Source organism: Python bivittatus, unplaced genomic scaffold, assembly GCF_059951505.1.
Source record: "Python bivittatus isolate LINGU-HERP-01145 unplaced genomic scaffold, Pbiv_v1 ctg000960_np1212, whole genome shotgun sequence".
In the NCBI taxonomy this organism is placed as follows: Eukaryota; Metazoa; Chordata; class Lepidosauria; order Squamata; family Pythonidae; genus Python; species Python bivittatus.
The window spans coordinates 6563974-6586267 of record NW_028277124.1 but is presented as its reverse complement, the minus strand read 5'-3'; the positions used below and the strand labels follow the sequence as shown (position 1 = coordinate 6586267).

Here is a 22294-nt window from a genome sequence, read left to right as displayed (position 1 = left end):
CTTCAGAGGAAATGAATCTTTCACACTTCTGTAAAGTAGTCTTACAAGGTTATCAATAATTATATTATTTTTTTCATCTAAAAACAATAAAAAATGTATTTAAAAGACAAAAAAGTTGAGGTAGATTTTATAAAAAGTAGATGTACCAGTATATGCATTACTTTTATCCTTGGCAATGGATATAGATGCACTTATTATAATCATCTCTATTTATTTCAATTTTGTATTTAATTTTAAATGGGATTATTTAAAATTTGTATCTCCATTGAGACTTACAGTTGTAACCAAATACAACTAATGTTGCCTTTAACATCATATCCAACTTTGGCACATACCTTTAATAGGAATCGAAATCTGTTTATTTTCTCTGATGAAAGTCAGTGTTTGTACTTGTTCATTGTATGTATAGCTTTATTTTGATACTGGAAGTGGCTGCAGATGGGATGTCTCAATCATTATACAGAATGTGATCTTGAGAAAGCAGAACTTTTAATACGTATGCAGGACCATACTCCAAACATCTGATGGATGATGATACACAAAAGCTTATGTGGTAATAAATTTGGTTAGTCTTTAATTAGGGATACTATATATGGGATGTAAAAACTGAGATGAACATTAAATGGCAGCAAAGATTAAGAGTTTTCTGTATTTCTTTTTTGCCATCTATTGTTCATCTAGATTTTTGCCCAGGTATGGTAGCCTAGTTTATAGTGCTATAAGACCTTTCTTTTGCCACAAGCATTCTCAAAATAGCTTCCAAACTGGGGTTCAACATAGCTTGCAGCTAATAAAAAAACTTAAGTGATGAATCAAATAAATGAATTAAAATTATAAAATGTCCATAGTAAGACAGCAATATCTAATTGTTATTAGAAGGAATCGTTGAACAATAAAAAGCACATTAGAACAAAATCTTTGATTTTGAGGTTTGTGAGAGATTGTATGCTATACATACAAAACTATAATTAAATGTTTAAACATTTGAAAAAAGTAGCCCAAGTAGATTTACTAATAGTTTCAAGGAATTGGTCTTCAGAGATGTTTTCTGCCCTCATGCTATCACTATTTTCTTCTCTGTTTATTCAAGCTATAGTTCAGGAAAGAGGAACAGGAAAGAAAAAGAGGAAAATAATGTGGATTCTGGAATGTTTGCAGTGATATCATGCATAGCTTTTATTTTGTAATATTTGGGAAAAGACATGGTAACTTTACTTTTGCTACTGTAGACAGTCATCCTTCCAGAGTAATCCATAATAATGTATTTGGTAGTTTCTAGTGTATGTATAGCCATGTGAGAAGCCAGTGGTCTGTAGCATATGGCCCAGAGGACTTTTTCATGTGTGTATTTAATTTGTCACCTCTCAGTAGTGGTTGGGTATTATAAATGTCCAGTTTCTTGCATTTTGTGAGTTTCTGAATGATCATTCCAGAGCAAATGTTCATCTATAGCCACTCATTATTTGTCATGACGCTGTAACCTCCAATAACTGTATGGTCTTGCCTAGATAAGAATTGTAATGCATTTTGATTAATCACAGTTATCAATGTTTGGGGACATGTGGTGGATGAAGGTTATTGTGAACATTTATTTATACCACTCAACTCCCAAAACTCTAGAAGGTTTACGATACTATGTAGTTTCTCTTTGTTTACTGTAAAATTATTTATGGTACACAGACTGTACAGTAACTTCATTCTGTGCTTGTTCCAGTGAAACAAAGAGGGTGGAGTTGGAAAGAAAAATGCTTGAATACAGCACATCTGATACTTGCATGTAAGCTTTTTAAATAAACTTGTAGTTTTATTAGTTTTACTATGTATTATTACATAATTTATAATTTGAAAATATTGATGTTTAAAATTTATTTAACAATTAATATGATACATTACAGTGCTGATTGGCATATATGGTTAGATTTATTTATTGGTATATGTGAATTTTAAGTCTCTATTGAAAATTGGAATGGGGGAGGATGAGTGGAGAGAAGGCACCCAGGGAAAGCAAAACCTAATTCTAGGTTATCACTGGATAAAAATAGATCCCATAGCTAGAAACCTTATGGGTCTTAACCTAACTTGAGAGGGTGGAAAGAGAGGTGTAAAGAAATGATGTGGAAAAATAAGAATATAAATACATGTCAGCCACTATGTTTGAAATTACTTAATTGCATGGAAAAGTGAAGAACATGCAATTCAACTGTTCAGAAGAAGGCATGCTTCACTTGTATTAGTTATCATAAAGGGCCTCTGAATTGACCAACAGAAATAACATAACAAATATATTTGTCTGACCACTTGGCTAGAATACTAGCAGCCTACTTTCCTGTATTTCTAGAGACTTACTTTAAAAGCTAGAGACTTACTTTAAAAAAAAAAAAACTATTGTTGAAACTTCTTAGAAGGTGGACAGAATCTTAGTTTGGGGGTCAGACACCTACAGGTTTCCAATGGGTGTAATCTTGGATAGAAAATTAATTTTCCTTGCCCAAACATAGCCTAACCCACTGACACCGGATTTTTCCCTTGGCTCCCACCCTTTTTTAAAGTTATAGCTTCCTTATTGCATGCATATATTTTAATGACTATTTAATAAGTAAGTAAAATTTTCTTTTCAGTGAGGGATTGGCAACTTGCCCTATGGAAGCATGTCATATAATATGAGATGCCCAACTCCAGTCATAGGGCCAATAGCTGCAGAATACTACATTGTTCAGAGCGAGACCTATTCAAATCCTTTGAAAAAGGTCCCTTGAAATGTGTGGGGAACATATACAAAACATCTCTTTTTGAATTGTTAAAGCAGCCATGTCTTTTTCACAGGCTCCCATGGCAGTATGTGGAATCAGCCAGAAGCAGTTTCTGAAGCAGCTTTGTGAGCCTGGAAAAAAATGCAGGTGCTTAATAGTTTGAAAATGTTTTGCATGTGCTCCTAAGTAATCCAAAAAACCTTCTCTGAGGAATTTGAAGAGCCTATTACTGTAACTACTCTTTTAAAGATATGTTGTGTGGAAATTTGGGGTTGAAAGAACCAAAGGAAGAAGGTTGTATTTCAATTCTTACCATTTCCAAGTACTATTTTAGGGGTCCAGGCTAGTCCTGTCTTCCTCAGTGTGCATAATTTGACAAGCACAGAGGTGATACATTTAGACTTACCCCTGTTTGCAATGATGTTTTTGTTTCCTGAACATATGCAAGCAAGGAAAGGGGAGAGACAAAATAAGATAATCTTGGGCTGCACCTAGACTCAGACTATAACCAGATTATACTTTGGGGAATTTTAAATTGTTATCTTGAACGTGCTATTCAAGAAATCTGTTTGCGCATGCAAAGAAAAAAGGAATAACCCCAAACATTGATTGTGGTTCATTTTTATAGTTCTGTCTAACACTGGCTTTAGACAGAGTTCTTCTGATAATCTTGTGCATATTGAAGAAATGTTTGTCTTTACAAAAATAAGCTATTATAGAACATAGCTCTATTTTGCTTATGGTTGGCTTTTTGTTTCTCCCTGTGTAGAACTAAATTGAAATACAGAAATCTAAAAAAATATTTAAATGAAATATGTGAGCGTCAGAAGAAGTCTCTGCTCCGAAACCAAGATTTATTGAAAGAATTTGATTGTATTGAAGCTCGCATTAGGAAGTTTGCTTCAAGTTCTGAGTCCCTTCAAAAGCTAAAGGTATGTTGTGTTCTACCCTATAATAAGTAACAATAACTTTGAAGGAGCCCGACTTATCCATTCAGGAAGTCTTACATATCATATTTTGATAGGTAAGTATAGCAGTACCATTCTTATATTCTTAAAGCTTTGGAAACGAGGCAGGGCTGGAGAGCTTGAGGGACTTGAATATTTATCTTGCAGTATGTATTTATGTACCTGATCTCTAATTGTTAAATATACAACTTAATTGTAACATCAGTGAAACTGGACCTAAAAGAATATAGAGAAAATATTTCTTGGCATTTCATTTTATTTCAAATTCTTGTGATTCTGTCTCTACCCATGTGCAGCATGTGATTTTTAATAGCTATTAAATAGTTTTCAAATGCTCATTATGTTTTATAAGAAGATTTTGGTTTGCTGGATGAACTGTCTTATATTGAATTTACTGCATCATCACCTTTGTTGGCTTCTGCCAAATTTACACATTTTTTTTGTAATTCATAGTTCTTATGAACTTTGTATCTATGAGAAGTCTTATTATATAAATGCCACCTAAAACCCAGAATTTTTGGGGGTGATAAATTCTGAAGAAGCAATTAACAGTTCTAAAGCTTTTTCTGTAGTCTAATGATGAATCTTATAAAAGAGAGTGTAAAATATTACAACTAGGCTATGGCTGCTTAGATAGAAGATAGGGAGCATTAATGAAACACTTGAATAAACTACTGTAGTCGATTTTAAAGAAAATAGAAGTATTTTACACAACCATTATTTTAGCTTTCGAGCCATTATTATATACTATATCTGAATGGAACTTTAGTTATTTTCCAAATAAATTAACTTTAAAATCGGAGAGTTGTCTTACATTTCTTGAGAATATGGTAATGGAGGCATATGAATTTTGCTCCTGTAAAATCTTCCTTTTTTTCTGTGGCTAATCATCTCAAATTAATACTATCTTCCTTTCTGGGTAAATACAGTATTCAAAATGATTGAAATTAAAATATGTAGAATATTTACTGAGAATTTTATTCAGAATGCTTTTAAACATGTTACATTTCTTTACTGTATATTACAGCAATCCGGTCAAATAAAATACTTAATTTAAAGGAAGAGGTAAAACATATGCTTAATTGGTTTCCATTGGAATCAGTGACACATCTGTTTAACTTTGGCTACATCACAACCAGAATGCTTAATGATTATTTATAATCTCTCTCTTTATACTAGGCAGAGTATGAAAGAGAAATTAAAAATAGGCTGTTAGTTGGGAGAAAAGATATGTTAAAAGATGAAATGAGAGATGCTACTAAACATCAGGTAAGTGGAAATTCCTAAAGCATGTAAGGCAAATTCCATTATTTTAATGGGAAAATTCAGGCCATATTTATATCTCTTTTTTGAATCAGTGGGATTGGAGGTATTGACTGGATTGTATACACAATCTATTTTAATTGAGGAAGTTTTTGCATTTTTTTTAAAAAAAATCTTGTTGCAAAACTTGCGTGGCTGTTCTCACATGCCATTTAAACAGTGTGACATTTGGTGAGCAGCAAAGCCTTTCATTTTGAAAATTGAACAGGAATAGAAGCCCGCACTTTACCTAGTATTCCATTCATCTAGCATTCTTAAATTCTAGACTCAAAATAGTGTGGCAAAGTCCTGTAAATTTTAATTGAAATATGTTGAATTTATAATTTCATACATTTTGACCTTTCTTTTCCTTCTAAAAAGAAGAGATTGCATATCTAAACCACAGACAAAGCCGACAAGTAATACTCAAATATATTCCACTATATATCTGTGGTAATGCAGCCTTCTAATCCCCCCTCCTATCTCCATATAAATGATACAGTTCAAGACCAGAACTGTTTTTCTTCCCTAAAAGCAGGAAAGCTCTTTTAGATGAAATGACTAAAAACATCTTGTAATAACTTGGAGCATGCTGGCAAGAGTAGTCACTTGTGACTATATGTGAAACCCCCTCAGCTAGTCGATATTGTAATAAGCCAAAATGGGTAGCATCACTCCATTATTCAGAAAAGCCAACAGCATGCTTGTCCCTTAGGCTACAACATTCATTAAGGAAAGCTTACTGGGCTGAAAGCTGGAAACAGATGATAACAGGATATGATTTTCATATTTAATGCATTCCTTGGAAGAGTATGTGTGCTGCAGATTGATAGAAGAATCAACTGCTACTTTACTGAAAGACTTTCTAGTTTGCCCTATAGCTACCGATGGAATCATTCAGCCAAGAAATTAACTTTTCCTCCTTTTACCTGCTTTATGTATCAGCTAAGCAGGCTGTCTTGCTGCCAGTAAATGTTATTATGCATTTAACTGTTTGGTATTTAAGACTCTTATCAGGAAAGAAACAGAGGCAACACTATTTCGTGCGTGTGTGTGTGGATGTGTTAAATAGTGGCAGAAAGATTTTCTTCATTGCATTAGCAGTCGTTAATCTGAGGTTATAGATTTTTTTTCCTGGGTGTAGATTAAAAAGGTGTTGAAACCTTGAATTTAGACCATTCTTCCTTCTATACGCAGCCATGAGCCTCACCAACCTTGACCTATATAAGTAGACTTGGATAATACAAACATTCATTTAGTTCATATATTTATTAAACGATATGGATAGAATTCTAAAATACCAGTTTTCCCTGTGCGCGTTTTATATAATAACACCTAAAATATTTATCTAGACATTTTTTTTATTTTAAATATTTTACATTAGATATCCAAAAGCCATATAGTACTATAGTATAATCATACTATCATACTGCAAATTGTTCTGATGCCTGGCTGTTCATTTTAAATTTATGCATCCTCTGTATGAGGGGGATAGCTTTTAGAAATGCTGGCTAGGATCCAAATAGCAGCATATATAAACAAAAACACTTCTGTAAGGGTAGGTGGAAAGAATTTGATCATTCTTCCTCTGCAACCTGTATTCTAGAAACTTGAGGTTCAAGCAGCTTTAGGGAAAGTGTATATTTTCCTGTTTACATAGTAGGACTCTGCAAATCATTCAGAAAATTCAGCATAGCCATGTCATATGCATTGAAGTGACTTTTTATTTTTAAATGCATTCAGAAGCTCAACATTAATAGAATGCGAGAGCATGCACCAAACTACATATGCATATCAAAGCTTAACAAATCAACCAAACAAGCGCTAATGTGTTTTCATTTAAAATGCACCTGAAGCTCAACATAAGCAAGGCACAATAGTCGAAGTCAACAAACAAATCCAAACATCATAAAAGTTTATTGGCTATATCCAGCATATGGAGTATGGATTTTCAGAAGTCTTGTCTCATCCAGCTGGTTGGTTGGATGTGATCAAGCAGTGCCAATATTAGATAGAGTTCCAATGGATGTGGGCTTCCTGGGGGATCAGGTGCTGAAGTAGCAATCACAAAGCTACATGAAAGCTGACAATAACCATGGTGCCAAATGGGGTAATCTTTATGTTGGTTCCTATCCTGCCAAGACCATCCCACTCATTTGGGTGCTTTTTGAAGGCAATGCAACTAATGCTGATAAACTGTGTATGACAACTGCTGTATGGATACTGTTTCCATTGTTTGTGACCCTGAAGCCACAGTTATGGTTTGGCTGCCCTAATAGCCACTTCTCAATGAAGCACATCATGGTCATACTCCCCTCATGTAAGCTAGCTAAAGCACCTCATGGTGAACCAGCCCTCACTTGTATATAGCTATTGCACCAATGCAAGGTGAAGAAGAGGGAAGAGGCATGAACTCATCCTCAAGCAGAGCATATGTCTGGAATGCAGTGCAGGCTTGTTTGGGTCCTACTGCTCACAGTGATCCCAACACTTTCCATGCAGAGGGCTCAACCTGCCTGCTGAAGATATGACAGCCTTGTAGTGGAAGGCAAGTAGCCAAAGGAGGTGCTGGAAGCCAGCAAACACTACTGTCCCTGCTTATCTAAAGTCATTACCTGTGCAGTACCATGCCTTTGAAGTGCTCTGTTTGCATACCAATGTTGCTTCACCCACTATGGCAGTATCTTGCTCTGCTGCCAGTCAGAGGATGATTTGCACACTGCCAGCAGTGGCAAGGACAACTGAGTCATGCTTCCACCTCTTTTGATCAGCAGGCCCTCACCCTTGCCTTCTCTCTCTGACCCTCCTAGTTGCCCCTCTGCCTTTCTAGATCATGACGCTGGGAAATGAAGTTTTTATAGGAAAGGAAGAGAGGATTAAGCCATAAAAGTAAGGCTTGATTTAAAATGAAAGCACTCTAATAACGTGTGTGTGTGCATGCATACGTGTGCAGCCTAGCAAGCAGCGCTGTTGCGCTATCAAGCTAGTACACACACCTCATTGGAAGAATTCATTTCCCCCAATTAAGCAAGCATTCCTTCTTTTGGAAGGAGAGGGAAAAAGGTGTTTTAACTTTAAAAGATGAGCCCTGGATTCCTGTACCAGGCAGGATTTCAGACTAAGGATCTCTAACACTTATTCTGTGATTCAATGAATTGAAAAGCTAGGGAGGGAAAAGGGCAATCTTTTTTGTTTGTCTAACTTGTGAGTCCTTACTGCTTTAAAACTAAGCAGTCTTAACATTACAAAAACAAAGCTGTGGGTGAGGTGCTTGAGGCAGTCAGATACTTATCAGCAAATCCCAGCAGTGTAGCAACCTAGTCAGTGTGAGTTGGTTGGTTGCAATATCCTGGTCCTCCCTCTGCAGTAGTAGAACCAAATCCAAATTGGCCTTCAGACATGTGTTTAAATTACTCCTCCTTTCCCCCAGCATGTTGGCTTTCCTGATCACATGTAATCTAAGCCAGTAACGAGAGACTTACAGTAGCTGGTCCCTGCTGCTTGAGAAAGAAAGAAAGTTAACTAAGCCACAAAACAACAGAACAATCACAGAATTTGCAAAATAACAATAACAATTCTCAAAATAGCCAAGTTTTGTTTTAAGGATGAGTCAAAACCACTAAGGTTTGCTTTGAACTTGAAACTTTTTCTGCTTGGAATATTTTGCCCATCTCTAGTGTAAATTATCTCCAGGTCATGCGCTGTGAGACAACGAATGTGTGTTGACATATTGCTAGCCATGCTGCTAACTCCTTCAAAGCAGATCTGAAACTGAACCTGGCAATGCATGTTGCATTGTTATGTACTGCCTGTGTTCAGTGGAGCGGAATACCCACAACCAACTGCAAAGTGCCATGGAGATGGCAGTTGATGTCACGGGAATCACAGGCGGGAATATATTTGGGGACACAACACACAGCGAGCAACAACACTTTGACATTCCCCCTTTCATGCATTAATATACAAGCCAGCATCCAAATATTCCACTGTCTGTTACTTGCTCCTGCAGAGTCAGACAGCAGGGACTGGCAACTCACTTTTCAAAATCGCAACTCACCCAGACTCGCTCCTGCAGAATCCCCAAACACTTCCCCATGTCCTCACCCTGAACGTGTATCTCCAAAGGTTCAGGATAGGAGAGGAAGAAAGGCACGGCAGAAGCCGCAAACCTGTGAAAATGGCAGAGGGGCACAGAAAGCAGCAGACTGCCCTGGCACTTGACCTTCTGATCCTGCCAACTGGGCCAGAGTGTTGTGGAAAAAATGTCCCCTTACATAAGAACCAAAGTGTTTGAAGACAGATGCAATGAAGTATCTTTTATTGGCATACACAACTACAGTAATCACTGGGCTCTCAGACAAAAGAAAGCAAAGGGGCCCTAAACTAGGCAAGATTCTGGATTATATACTCCAAGAAATGTTACATAGGAGTGTAAATCAAACTCTGACCTTTCCAACAGGAGTATAACATCTGATAATACTATGGGATGACCTTACTATAGTTATCCCAGCATCTCTGCATTTTCTACTAACGGGACTCTAACCCACACTAATGACTGATATTACCACCGCCTATAAATAACAGCATTTATTATGTCCATATACTGCCTCCTTTCACACCAAAGAAAAAACAACAATCTGGTTTCTGTTAACTGTCTCTATCTCTACAGGGTTATCAGGTGGCTCTGGTTTGCCTGTTGCTTTGTGTTTCTGTGTCTTTCCTCATGTTTATGCCATTTACATGGGAGCCAGTTTGTTGTGGTGGTTTAAGGCACCAGGGTAGAAACTGGGAGACCATGAGTTCTGGTCCCACCTTAGGCCCGAAGCCAGGTGGGTGACCTTGGGCCAGTCACTGTCTCTCAGCCCTAGGAAACAGGCAATGGCAAACCACCTCTGAAAAATCTTGCCAAGAAAACTGCAAAGACTTGTCCAGGCAGTTGCCAGGAGTCAAAAGCCATGTAAAGGTCATCATACGTGATAACTCTCCACATTATGATTAAATTTAATATTGTTGATTAGTTAGCTTTGCTGCTGCTGCTACTACTACTAAGTAGAATAATCCCATTCAACAATATTTTTGGCTGTGTTCAGAATATTAAATGTATGTATCTTTAGTGATCTCAGTATGAATTTCAAAGCTGAAAATAATTTGGCAATGCGCATTTGCAAAATGGATTGGGGGTTAAATTTCATTAGGAAATATTGTGCTTTCCCATTTATTTCAGTTAACTAGTATATGAGATTTTTTAAGTGAGATAGGTATATAGGTGAGAGTGAGACCCCTCACTTTATCTCGCTTATCTTTTTTCTTTATTTTTTTATGGTTTACTGTAATTTCTTTGTTTGATTGTTGTGAGCCACCTAGAGTCACTGAGTTATTAGGAGTCAGGCAGCATACAAGTTTAATACATTATTATTATTATTAATCTTTTTTTTTAAAAAGGCACATTTTTTAAAAAAAAATCCCTTCTGCTGTAATAATAATAGAAAATACTCTCTTGATTTCCAACTGTTTTTCAGATGATGCCAGAAGCAAGGCAGTCAGGAATTAATGCCAGGACAGCCATGTCAAGAGGACTATATCACACAGCAACTATCTTTATGGGCCGCCAAATGTCAGCTGTCTCAAGCGTTGAAGACTTCAGTGCACTGCAGAAGTCTGAACTCACAAAGAGCTTTTCAATTTCTGACCCACATTCCTATAGACAACCATCACAGAGCTGCTATATGACAGACAGCTGTGTAGTTCAAACTAATAGTGATCTACAGTGCTCGAATAAGTCTGACAAAATAGATGGGAAGACATCTCTGCCGAAGGGTGGAGAAATGCCAGTCACATCCAGTGTATCATATGAGAATGAAAGAACTTGTTGTTTAACAGTGGAAAGTATGACAAATAATGACAGCAATAATTTTGTGGAAAACAGCATCCGCCCTGAACTTAAATCCCTGATCCACAGAAAATTAAGTTTTGAGAACAGATCCACCAGTTTAAAAAGTTACAGTTCCTGCAAACCATTGACACATGAACAGGCTTTACTACACGAACAAGGAGCTAAAGAGCCAATCGCATTGCTCAGTCATCCTGAGTTACCTATTTCTGCAAATGAGTGCTCAGAAGAAAAGTTCCCAGGTATAAAGATGATATACCTTCAGGGCTTATAGAGAAAGGGAAGAAAGTTATCCTTCAGCTGGATTTTTGAGATGCTCTCCCATAACTGTAGGATCTATAAATGTAAGAAAAAGTAGCTTTTTAATAGCAAAGAATAATAGAAATTCAGTTAGGAACTATTACTGTTTATATTAAGTTTGGTTTATTCGTGTCCTTAACTTGCTTCATTTGGGAACTGTTTTCTGAGAACTGGCACAGAGATGTTTCTCTTGTTTTCTTTTATTACTTTAAAGGGGTATAAAGGCGTAATAGAGCATAATCAAAGAGCTTTTAAAAGTATTACTCAGGTGAAATAAGTCACTTGGCCTTTTTGAATACCTAATGGTTCCATATCTCTGATATTAGGTGTGTATTTTTTTGGTGTAGAAGTCAGACTTATTTCAAAAAGTCTGACAAGATTTTGAAGTTAGATTTTTGTTAAATTTTTAAAAAGTAACCATTTTTTCTCTCATGAAACCTTCTTCTGAAACAGATATTGTTCTGCTAATTGAAGAGTTGCACTCTCATCTTTATGTTCTCTCTAGGATAACTCAGGATGGATATAATTTGAAATGGAAGGTAGAAATTAATCTCATTAAGCTACAAGAAAATATTCTGTTTCTGTCACTATTTTATTCTCTTGATTTTCTTCCCCATTATCGTGGGAATTTCTAAATAGAATTTTGAAACATGGTATAGTTTTCTAAAATATTCCTCTGTATGCATACTGTATTGTGAGATTGTTTGTCTTAATTTATCATAGTGGATGGTTTTATAAAATATCTAGTATGCATTTCTTTGGCCAGGCTGATTTTGTTTTGTTTTCTGGAAACACAATATTAAAAAAAAAAAAAAAAAGCTTCTGTGGCCTATGATAGTATTCCAGAAGGGTTTCAGGACATTATTCTAATTGTCTGTAAAGAAATATTTACATTTAATCTTTTTTAAAAAATGGGAATAATATTGTTACCTTTTCGTTACAGTTTTGGGAAGCACCCTGCAGTTGGACAAAAGTATACCGCAGGAGGAAGATAAAAGTTTAAATGGAAGCACTGATCTTACTGTTTCATTGAGTGAGGAGGAAGAATCAAATTCTTTGAAATTACAACAGAATCTAAACAGTGTAGACTGCAAACTTGACAACACAGTATGTAATAAGGAAGAATATTCTCAAACATTTATTTCAACTGGATGCTCATCTTCTGGCCCCGAGCTAAGGTAAAACTAAACCATTAATCTTAATTTGTATTTTTTTAATTCTTATATGCACTCATCTTACAAGTCTGGGTAATGTATAATAATGAAAGAAGGTCTAACAACATACTTCACAATTAAAAATTAAAATATAAATTGAAATAATTAACAATAACAATACAAGAATAGCATCAAGATGATCCAGCATCTACATATTAGTTGTTAAATGCTTATTTAAAGAAATAAATGTTAAAGAAAATGTTGGCATTTTCTTGAATACCAGCAATGATAGTCTAGACATACCTCTGGGAGGAGTATATTCCATAATGTAGGGGCAACCACTGAGAAGGTCTGTCTTCTGGCACCTGTTTTTCTTACTTCACACCATAGCCAGTATTGTTAGCATGTCCTCTCTAGATGACTGCACAGGATGGATATCTATTCCTTATAACAGATGATAATAATATCCTATAATATCCATTCCTTTCAACTGCTATGGATTTTTTCTTCCTATTGATCAGTCTAATGGAGGTATACCTGTTCATTTAATTCCATGGATCATCCATTGTATCATACTCCAGTCCCCTGTGTTAAGATTTTCACTATTAGCAGATATGGTACAGTCTGTTTTTCCTCTGCACTTTATGGAAAGCCATTAAAACTTGCAGAGAGATACCAGGAATAATTGTGTTGCTTTCCTAAATTCCAACTTAACCGCTCAGATTGTTTTTTTTAAATTTAACTTAATCTGGGGTGAGGTGAAGCAGTGCTTTTCTACCTACGAAGTTTATGAATCTTTATGTGGACAATAGTCAGATTCTTCTCGTTTGTTTTATTAAGTATCTTTTAAGTACCAGCACCCTAGCTTTCCTGCTTAATAACAGTTTCTCTGTCTTCCTTCTAAGTGCTGTTTGGTCTCTTACAAATTTTTCTAGAACAGATACCTTAATCTGTTATTATTTCCTAACGTCAGCTTAGGTTAAATCTGAAGAGTTAGAGATGTTTAGGGCTCATATGTAATGTAGTCTGTGGTACTGTATATTTTTATACTTACTAATTACTTGCTGGTTATACCTATATTTCTTCTTTTCTGACCCTTTTAAATTGTGTTTGCAGAGAATGTGTTGATAAGCAACTTCTGATTTGATATGATGGTTTTAATAAATATTAATAGTATCAAGGATGTCATCTTCCTTAAAACTTAGTTAAAGCTCTTTTATTGTAATTGGATCACTTGCCAAGAGACATGCCAAGAGTTCACTTTGGATTGCAGCAGGATATAAATGGAATAAATAAATAATTTATGAATTAAGGTTGAATGTAATTAAAGAGTTGGTTAACTGTGGACTCCTTGGTGTTCTCTGAACTTGGCCGTTTTCTTGCAGACATTTTGTTACTTCATTAGGTAACATCTTCAGTGCTCTGAAGATGTTACCTAGTTAGGTAATGAAATGTCTGCAAGGAAACAACCCAAGCTTAGAAAACATCAAGGAGTCCACAGTTCAACCCTGAGCTACATATATTCTCTTCAGTTGGTTAACTTTCATGATGTTAAAAATGTAGTTCAGATAGTATTTTACGTTTTGCTAGATACTGTTTAGAAATAAAAATAACATCCTTATATATATAGCCTTCATTATATATTACATATATTTAGCCTTTATTATAAATATTTTTTCTGTGTTAATTGAAGTGGTATGCTGTTGCAAGTGGCAGTAATACTTTATGTAAGTTGTTATAATTTTATGTATTTTAAATATGCATTTCCCTCCCCCCCATCCAGTACTATTTAAGGTTTCAGTCAGGTACACAACTAGACCATTTAAGTCCTTAAGCAGTCTTAACAATGTACTGGATTGTAATTAAATCTCTGTGAAGTGAATCTCTCTGGATCTTGTATTTCCTTTTGTTCATTGGGCTTTCACAATATGTGGAGTCCTTGGGGTTCTCTGAGCTTGGTTCTTTTCTTGCAAACGTTTCATTACCCGGCTAGGTAACATCTTCAGTGCTAAAATGGGATGGGGTTTGCTCTCTATTTATATGCTGTGGCCTGCCTTGCTACACATATTCACCTCTATTGGTTTCACAATATGTGTTTTTAAAATTCTGCCACTGGTTTTCATAGGTGCCTGTATTGATACATCTGAATCCTGTCCCATCACCACATCTTTATTTTAAAAGTTAAGAGTGGAACTAGCAAGATTGCATCATATTGACATAGGAACTGATCGGTATAATGGATCAGTTTAATGCTATCTTGTAGCCATCAGCCTATTAATATTGATATTTCTATCATGAGAAATAAGTCAATGAACAATCTATTAGATAGTACAGGATCTTCTGAAATTTTCAGTGTGTCAGACTGAGGCAGAATCTTGTCTTGCACTTTGTCAGTTCCCATCACTAACTTGTGCTTCATTTAGAGCCTTAGCAAGTCAGACTCTTCGACTTAGCACTTAGGAAAATAATGAGTATTTCAAGCTCAGGTTTAAGAAGGAACAAGGCAGAGACCTTTTGCTTGTGTTGCTTCAGCTGCATTCAAGAGGACTTAGCACAGATGGATTGTGCATTACAAAATGTAACACATAATTCAAGCTGTCAGCTTAATCAGACTGTTTCCAGGAAGCAACCTGTAAAGAGAAAGACCCCTTGTTTGCTGACCCCTGATCCATAGCCTGCTGCATCATGTCATCCATTTTGTTTTTCTTTATTTATGTGTCCTTTCCTTCCCCTTCTTTTTATTAATGTATTCCCTTCAAGTGGCACCCTGGAAAGACCACCCAGAGGGAGGAGCACAATAGGGAATGACCTAGCTGAAATAGAGATTTTGTAAGACTTCAGTGCAGTGAAAAGCCCCGTTGAACTGCCTGTGTGTTCTTACTGGTTCAATGTGTGTTAGTTTAAAATGAAAAACTCCACTCCCACACCACCTTCATTTTCCAGTGTTCACCATTACTGTTATGGAAATGCACTGCAATTGTTTTTAGTAACTAACTTAAATATTTTATAGCGTCATGTGAATCATGCATACACTATGCATTAAAGTTGTAGATATTTCAGAAGCTTGGTAAGATTGTTGAATGTTGTTTTTGTACTATGGTTTATAGGCCAGCTGTGTGTTTGCTTTATAGAGTTCTGCTGGAACAAAGCTGGCAGTCTGAAATAAAAATCTGAATAGCTATTTACACGTCTATAAAAGGATTAGCAATACCCAATTGTTAAAATGCTTAAATCTTAATTTGCATCATTATAGAGGTATCCCATTATTACAATTCCCTATAAGTCGCAGTTATGTTTTCCACCTGTAGGGAACCATTAGCCTTTTCCATTCATATAGCATTTTTTGGTCCTTTTAAATTAGAAATAGATAAATGCTGAGCTGCTTCAAAGTTTGCAGTGTCATTGCATTGTTGTTCAAACATGGACCTAAAATTTATTAAGTCTCTTTGCTAATCACATAGACATAAAGATTATCAGATAAATTACTTGTGCTAAAATAGTCTAGCAGAAAAGACTCAACTTTTATAAACCAAATCAGGACAGTGTTTTACTACTAGTTACATGAATTTTGCAAACTTATGTTATACAACCCTGACGTGAAAACTTGAGCTATGGCTGATATAGGTTTGTATGTCTCATTCTTTTCTTTTTCCTTTGACATTTAGGGATTCTCGATATATATGATGCCAGATTCACATTGCAAATTTCTTATCTCTGCTTTGTTGATTGCTACTTGTGAAGATAAAAAATATACAATATGATAATGTTGCCTCATACAGCATTTGTCACACTGTTGTATCCCTATCTAAATGTCACAGAAAAGGGATGATAAAAAGTTTTATTTTCAGGTGATATAGCTCAGTGTTTGTTGGTATAATCCAAAGAAGGCATATACAGTGAAATACGCCTTCTCTATTTATATTTCTATGCCCTATTTTAATGTCAATGTTTTAGCAGGTTGTTAAACAGCATTTGTTCTTGCTACTGCATGAAATGCAAATAATATTTTTTTTTCTTATTTCTGCAGAGAATGTCTGTCATTTGAAGGATTCTGTCATGTCTTAACATTCATAGAAGAGCTGGTGGCCGGAGTATCTCCTGAATGCCCAGCATTATACCAGAGGGAAACTATGAATACAGTAGAACTAGAGAAGCTTATAAGGTTAATGAATATTTTCATTTAATGTGAAAAATTAGAATACTATCTGTCTAACTATTCAGGTTGTGGCTTTGATAACTCTGAATTTATCTCAGATAGGTCCTCCATCACAAAAATTCTGGATTGTTCTCATTTCAAATTGGTCTGTTCAGAAGAATAATATAAATGAGATGTTTTAACAACAAGGCATGGCATGCACAGTATACTTCAGGGTTCATATTAAATGGGTCAAAGTGATTATAACTCTCAACATATTTTCTTCAGCACATATATTGTTATTTATTTGGGGTCTCACTATAACACCCAGTAACCTCTCCCGATACTTAAGGTAAATATTCCTCTTCTTTTTGGAATGGCCGTCCATACTTGAGTAGTCTGTGGGTAAGATCTCTTTATTACAATGTTGCAGAAACAATTTGGTTGCCTTAAAGTAATAGATTCTTCATTAATATAGTTTAAAAAATTGTTAAATTGAAGAGACTTTATATTTGGCAGTGCAGCTAAGCTTTCATTATTCTGATTTACTTTAGTGAATTACAAGTATTCTCATTGCACCTCCCCCCCCCCCCCCGCAGTCCAGGACTCTTTTTTCTGATTCCCCCTAGGGATTGTTGAAATAATTTTGTATATACTTCACACTTGACAATGTTGACATTGCAAGCTCATATCCTAGCGTTACTGGTTTTACCTTGAGGCAGGTTTGCTCAAATCTTGGAGTAGAAATGCTGACTGTGAAAAAGGACTTCCTAAATGGTCTATCAAATTCTTCTCCAAAGGAAGCTTCATTTTACCCAACTGCGTATCATGGCTATCTTTATGATTTCAGCTGGGTAAAATGTAAATTCTCAGATGTGGAATCAAAAAAATAACTTTTTTTGATTGTCAGGATGCTACAATTGAAAAAGTTGGTGTATATATAAACTTTGATCTGTTTATATTTGATCAATATATTAACAGTATTTTAAATTTCATTGATAAAAATAGAACATAATTAACTACCTGCTTTTAAGTACCTGTTTTTGTTTATAGCCTCTGTAATAAAGCTGGCAATTTGTCACAAGAAAACTTTGAGGCATGTGAAGCACTTGTCCTTTATCAACTTCAGAAATTATTGCAGAATACAATGAATGGATGCCTTTTACAAGATAAAGTTCTTAATGACAAAAGGGAGAGACTGAATGAAGAACAAGGCAGGTATGGTCATTTAAGGTTCACAGTCATAATTCTTATAGGTCACATACTGTATATGATTAATATAGAAATCAAAGCATTTCAAAAGAATTGCATGCATCAGGTGTATAGTTTGACTATTCAGAATATAGAAGTTAAATATGTTTTTACAGGACACTCCTGTACATGTTTACTTTGATGTAAATCACAGTGAGTTCAATCAGACTTATTCCCAGGTACGAATGTATAGGATGGTAGCTTTAAAAGGATAGGGAAGGAGATGAATAGGAAAAAGAAAAGCCTAGATAAGTAAGCAGAGCAACAGCTGAGGCCAGGGGTAGGCAGCTTTGCATGTCTGAGAACACATTAAGGGCTAGTTTAGGCTTTGGGAGTGCATCTGTCAGCATGTACATGTATGTGCACACACACACATGTGTACACAATCTACTACCAACCCAACACTCCTAACACATAAAAACACATCAATGTACACATAGCCTCGCCTCAGACAGACTCATGTGAGAGATTGTGAGAAGCAGACAGGGGAGGAGGAGTTCAATGTGTGTGACAAGAGATAGCACAGCCCAGAAGTGGGAGCTGGGGGAAGGAAATATTTCAGAGACTCTGCCCTAATTGGTTTACTACTTCTTCAGTTTTCAGAATCATAGTTTTACCCAGACTAGCATTAAATATGCCTTTCTGAAATCTATGTGGTTCTAGCTTCTTGAGGTTGCCAGATACATGGGCCTTGACAACTCGTAACATACAATTTCCCTTCAGATAAATCCGTATGTATACATGCACACTGATCTACACAAATCAACAAACCAAAACCTTTGCACACATAATACACTCACCCTTGTTCTGCATAAAATAACTTTCACTCCTGCTGCCAGCAAAAATGGAGTCTTTTTTTTTAAAATATTTGTATTTTAAAACATTTCAACAATAAAATAAATGACTACACAAAAGAAAAAAGAAAATTGCGAAAAGTTATAGTGGATGGAAAATAAAATAACAGTAAATGGACAGAATTTACAGTTATCCTAAAATTTCATATTCATTATTTCATTGATTAATTAATCAAATATATAAAACTAAATTCTTTATATATCATCTTGAGAAACAATTGTAAATTGCTGCAGAACTCTACAAGCTAATATTTGTATTGATATCATTATTTGTTATTATCTAAAATAAATATACATGGTTTTATGAAAACAAAAAAAAATACTAAAAACAATTAGTAAAAACAATATTAAATTCTAAATTCCCTCCCATTGTACCTGACTGGTGATTACATCACATTATTTATAAACATTAAAATTGCTTCTGGGTACTATCTTTATATCAAATATTTGCCAGTTAAAAACCATACTCTTAAGTACCTAGGTTTGCCTTGTTGTGTGACATGTAATATATAGGAAAGCCATTCTTGCTTAAATTTAGTCAAACTTTTCTTCTGGATGTATAGTATAAATTTTGCCATTGCTGTGTATTTGTAAAGTTTGTTTCCCAATCTGATATTGTCGGCAAAGTTGTCTCTTTTGCAGCATTGGCCAAATTTGTCTTTGTGGCCATCAGCATACATTTTAATAGTTTGTGATATTTTTTAAATGTATTTGTTCTGGAAAATTCCTAGTAGAAAAGATTGAGGTTTCAATTCAAGCTTTGATTTTAAGATTTTTTGAATAATGTTGTATATTTCTTTCCCGTCCTTTTGACTTTTTTTTAATGATCACCACATATGTTAAAATGTTATGATATAGATGGAACATTTATTCCCAACATTTATTATTACATGATTTATCTCTTTTTGCAATTACGTACAGAGTTATATACCATCTGTAAAGCATTTTATACCAGTTTTCTCTTAAATTATAGCTTGGGATAAATTTTATTGAATTTCTCCATAAGTCCTCCCATTGCTGTACTGTTATTATTTCTTTAAAAAAATTGCATCCACTTTATCATACAGTCTTTTACTTGTTCTGTCTCCATGTCATATTTTAATAGCATTTTATATATGCCCTAATATAAATATTTGTCCTAATAGGTGGTCCTGGTTCTGTGTAACTGCTTCAAATTCTGTTGTTTGTCTTAAAAACCCTCTTTTCTTAAGGTTGCCTTTTATTCTTCCAATAATAAAATAGAGCAGTTCTGAATGCTTTTTTTTGGGGGGGGGGGAAGAAGATTAATTTGCCTTTGAACAATGGAGGGGAAATAATTGATTTTCTGCTAATGGCAGGCATCAGTTAACAATTTTATTTTCTCCATCTCACCCTTCCTGCCTCCATCCATAGCCTCTGTTCCTTAACTTTGCTGGCAGCACTTCTTACCTTTGCTGGTATTGCCTCCCCATTTTAAATTAGCAGCATGTTGAACTAATCAGCTGCTGCCTCCTGGTCACCAAGCCAAGTTACCAAATACTGCCTTAGCAGAAATTAAGGACCATTCCTGCCCCAGGCCCTGTTTTCTGGAAGCCTCCTTCTCAGGATCCTGTTTCACTGGAAGCTGGGAAAACCCGACCAGCCAGATGCAAGGAAGCTTCCCTTTTATCAAAGGAAGAGGCTCCTGTAAATTAGCCCTGCTGAAATGGGAAAGGGTGATAGCCAAACCTGGCAGGTTGCTTGAAGAGAAGCACGAGGGGAAGATTTTGGAGAATGAATTTTATAGCCCCATCTGTTGTGCTAGCTCCTACTGGTTTCTCAACTAACAGCTCAGCTGCAAGCTGACAAGGTTCTTTGTCTTACATGTTTCTAAATTCAGGTTAGTTAGTATTATTTTGTAGCTACTGTACAAGAATGCTTTGAAGAAATTGATTGATATAAACCTATCTGGACTATCATTTCATGTAGTCTGTGGGTCATGAAGTATTTAGTAACATCCTTCCCGGTGACCCGCTAACAATTTCTTTATGATAAGCATATCCCTTGTCTGTAGGAAGACACCTCCTAGAATTCAGAGGCAACAGCTTTTCAGTAGCCTAATAGTGATGGGCCTAACCTTATCTGTAGAATTATGCTATTCAAAAGGAGGGGGGCTGCCACCAAGAAGGGATTCCTGATGTTGGTACTCTGTCAGAGTATGGCCCTTTACAAGACCTTCCTCCTGGATCTCACTGGATGGGCAGATTTCATGGCTATCTAAGAGGGAAACTATTTCAGAATAGTTTCCCTCTTAGATACCCAGGTCCTAAGCCATAAAAAGCTTTAAAGGTAATAACTTGCACTTTGAATTGCACCCAGAAGCATATTGGTAACCAGTACAACTCCTGCAGTAGAGTGTAAAATGGGTGAACTGAGCTTTACCTATTATTACCTGGACGGTTGCATCCTGGACTAGTCCTGTCCCTGCAGTAAGAGATTATTGTTTGGAAGTTTGGGATTTCAGTTATTTTTTTCTTTTAATGTCTCTATCTTACTTTTATATTTTTATACCCTGCTGAGAGCCTTTTATGGAACTGAGCAAAACAAATCACAGAAATAAATAAATAGAAATAAATTATTCCTTATGTGAATCACATTACAAAGACTGGCTCCATATCATACATTATTACTGATCACAAATCCAGCCAAACCATGCTTTTAGTCTCTCTGAAAGCTCAGTAAAAAGCTGGTTCTCCTGATATTTTTAAGTAGAAGTTTTCATAGCATTGGCCATAAAGAAGACTGTCTAAAGGCAGAATTTTCTGCCTAGAATAACTGGTTAGTGGCACCAAAAGTTAAGCTAGTACTTAGGTTAGATAGAACCTCAGAGTATGCAGTGCTTTAAATCAGCTTGCTGAACTGAGTCTGGAAAAAACACTGATAACCAGTTCAGCTTGTGGTAGAATATATCCACATCTTGCTGCTAGAACTGCAGCAAGGTTCTGTACCAGAATGCCTTAAATATTTTGCTTCAGAATAAAATTTAATCAGTTTTTAGAAAATAGAAAAAGCCAACGGTTTAGAGGATTTTAAAAAAAGAATCTTTCACTTGCTCATGTACATCAGGAATTTGTTAAACTGAAATTAAATCTGATTTATTCTTCCTGGTCATGATAGATAGCAGAGTGGAATATGGAGACACTTTCCTTGCCTGCAAGCTTAAATTGTGACTTAGCATTACATGACAATGAACAGATACGAGTAGAACCTCCATATTTTTTTAATTTATTAATCCAAGGAATTTAGAAATATCCCAAATGTCTTCTAAGGCAGCTCTACATGTAATTAATATAGCAGGTCAGCATGAAGGAAACTACAGTAATATGTAAGTAACTCAGGTCAGATCTGCCTATTCCAGATGTACAGGTAGTCCTCAGGTTATGACAGCAATTGGAACCAGAATTTTCATCACTAAGTGATGCAGTTTTGACCATGTTGCCGTTGTAATCTGAGGACTGCATAGGTCATTAAACAAGGACCTCACATGATTGTGATTCTGACTTCCTGCTGGCTTCCCCATTGACTTTGCTTGTGGAAGCTGGCAGGGTATGTTGGAAATCGTGATTGTGTGACTGTAGCTTGCTGTGACATAATCATGATCACGTGACTGTAGGGACACTGTGACTGCCAGAACTCTGAGGACCGTTTATAAGTACCATTCTTTCAGCTTGC

At 35.7% G+C, this 22294-nt stretch overlaps 1 protein-coding gene across 3 annotated transcripts in view; it reads left to right on the top strand.

The window, feature by feature from the left end:
* The window catches only part of KIZ (kizuna centrosomal protein), a 79599-nt gene that overhangs the window by 17496 nt on the left and 39809 nt on the right, over positions 1–22294 (top strand). The window contains exons 2-9 of one of the 3 annotated variants that reach the window (XM_088131337.1): positions 1715–1777; positions 2824–2897; positions 3520–3682; positions 4898–4987; positions 10540–11152; positions 12154–12388; positions 16392–16526; positions 17553–17717. In XM_088131337.1, the coding sequence (XP_087987463.1) occupies positions 2830–2897; positions 3520–3682; positions 4898–4987; positions 10540–11152; positions 12154–12388; positions 16392–16526; positions 17553–17717 (1469 nt within the window). In that variant the 5' untranslated portion in view covers positions 1715–1777; positions 2824–2829. The remainder of the gene's footprint in view (positions 1–1714; positions 1778–2823; positions 2898–3519; positions 3683–4897; positions 4988–10539; positions 11153–12153; positions 12389–16391; positions 16527–17552; positions 17718–22294) is intronic. The other 2 variants (XM_088131335.1, XM_088131336.1) reach the window with 2 other exon arrangements.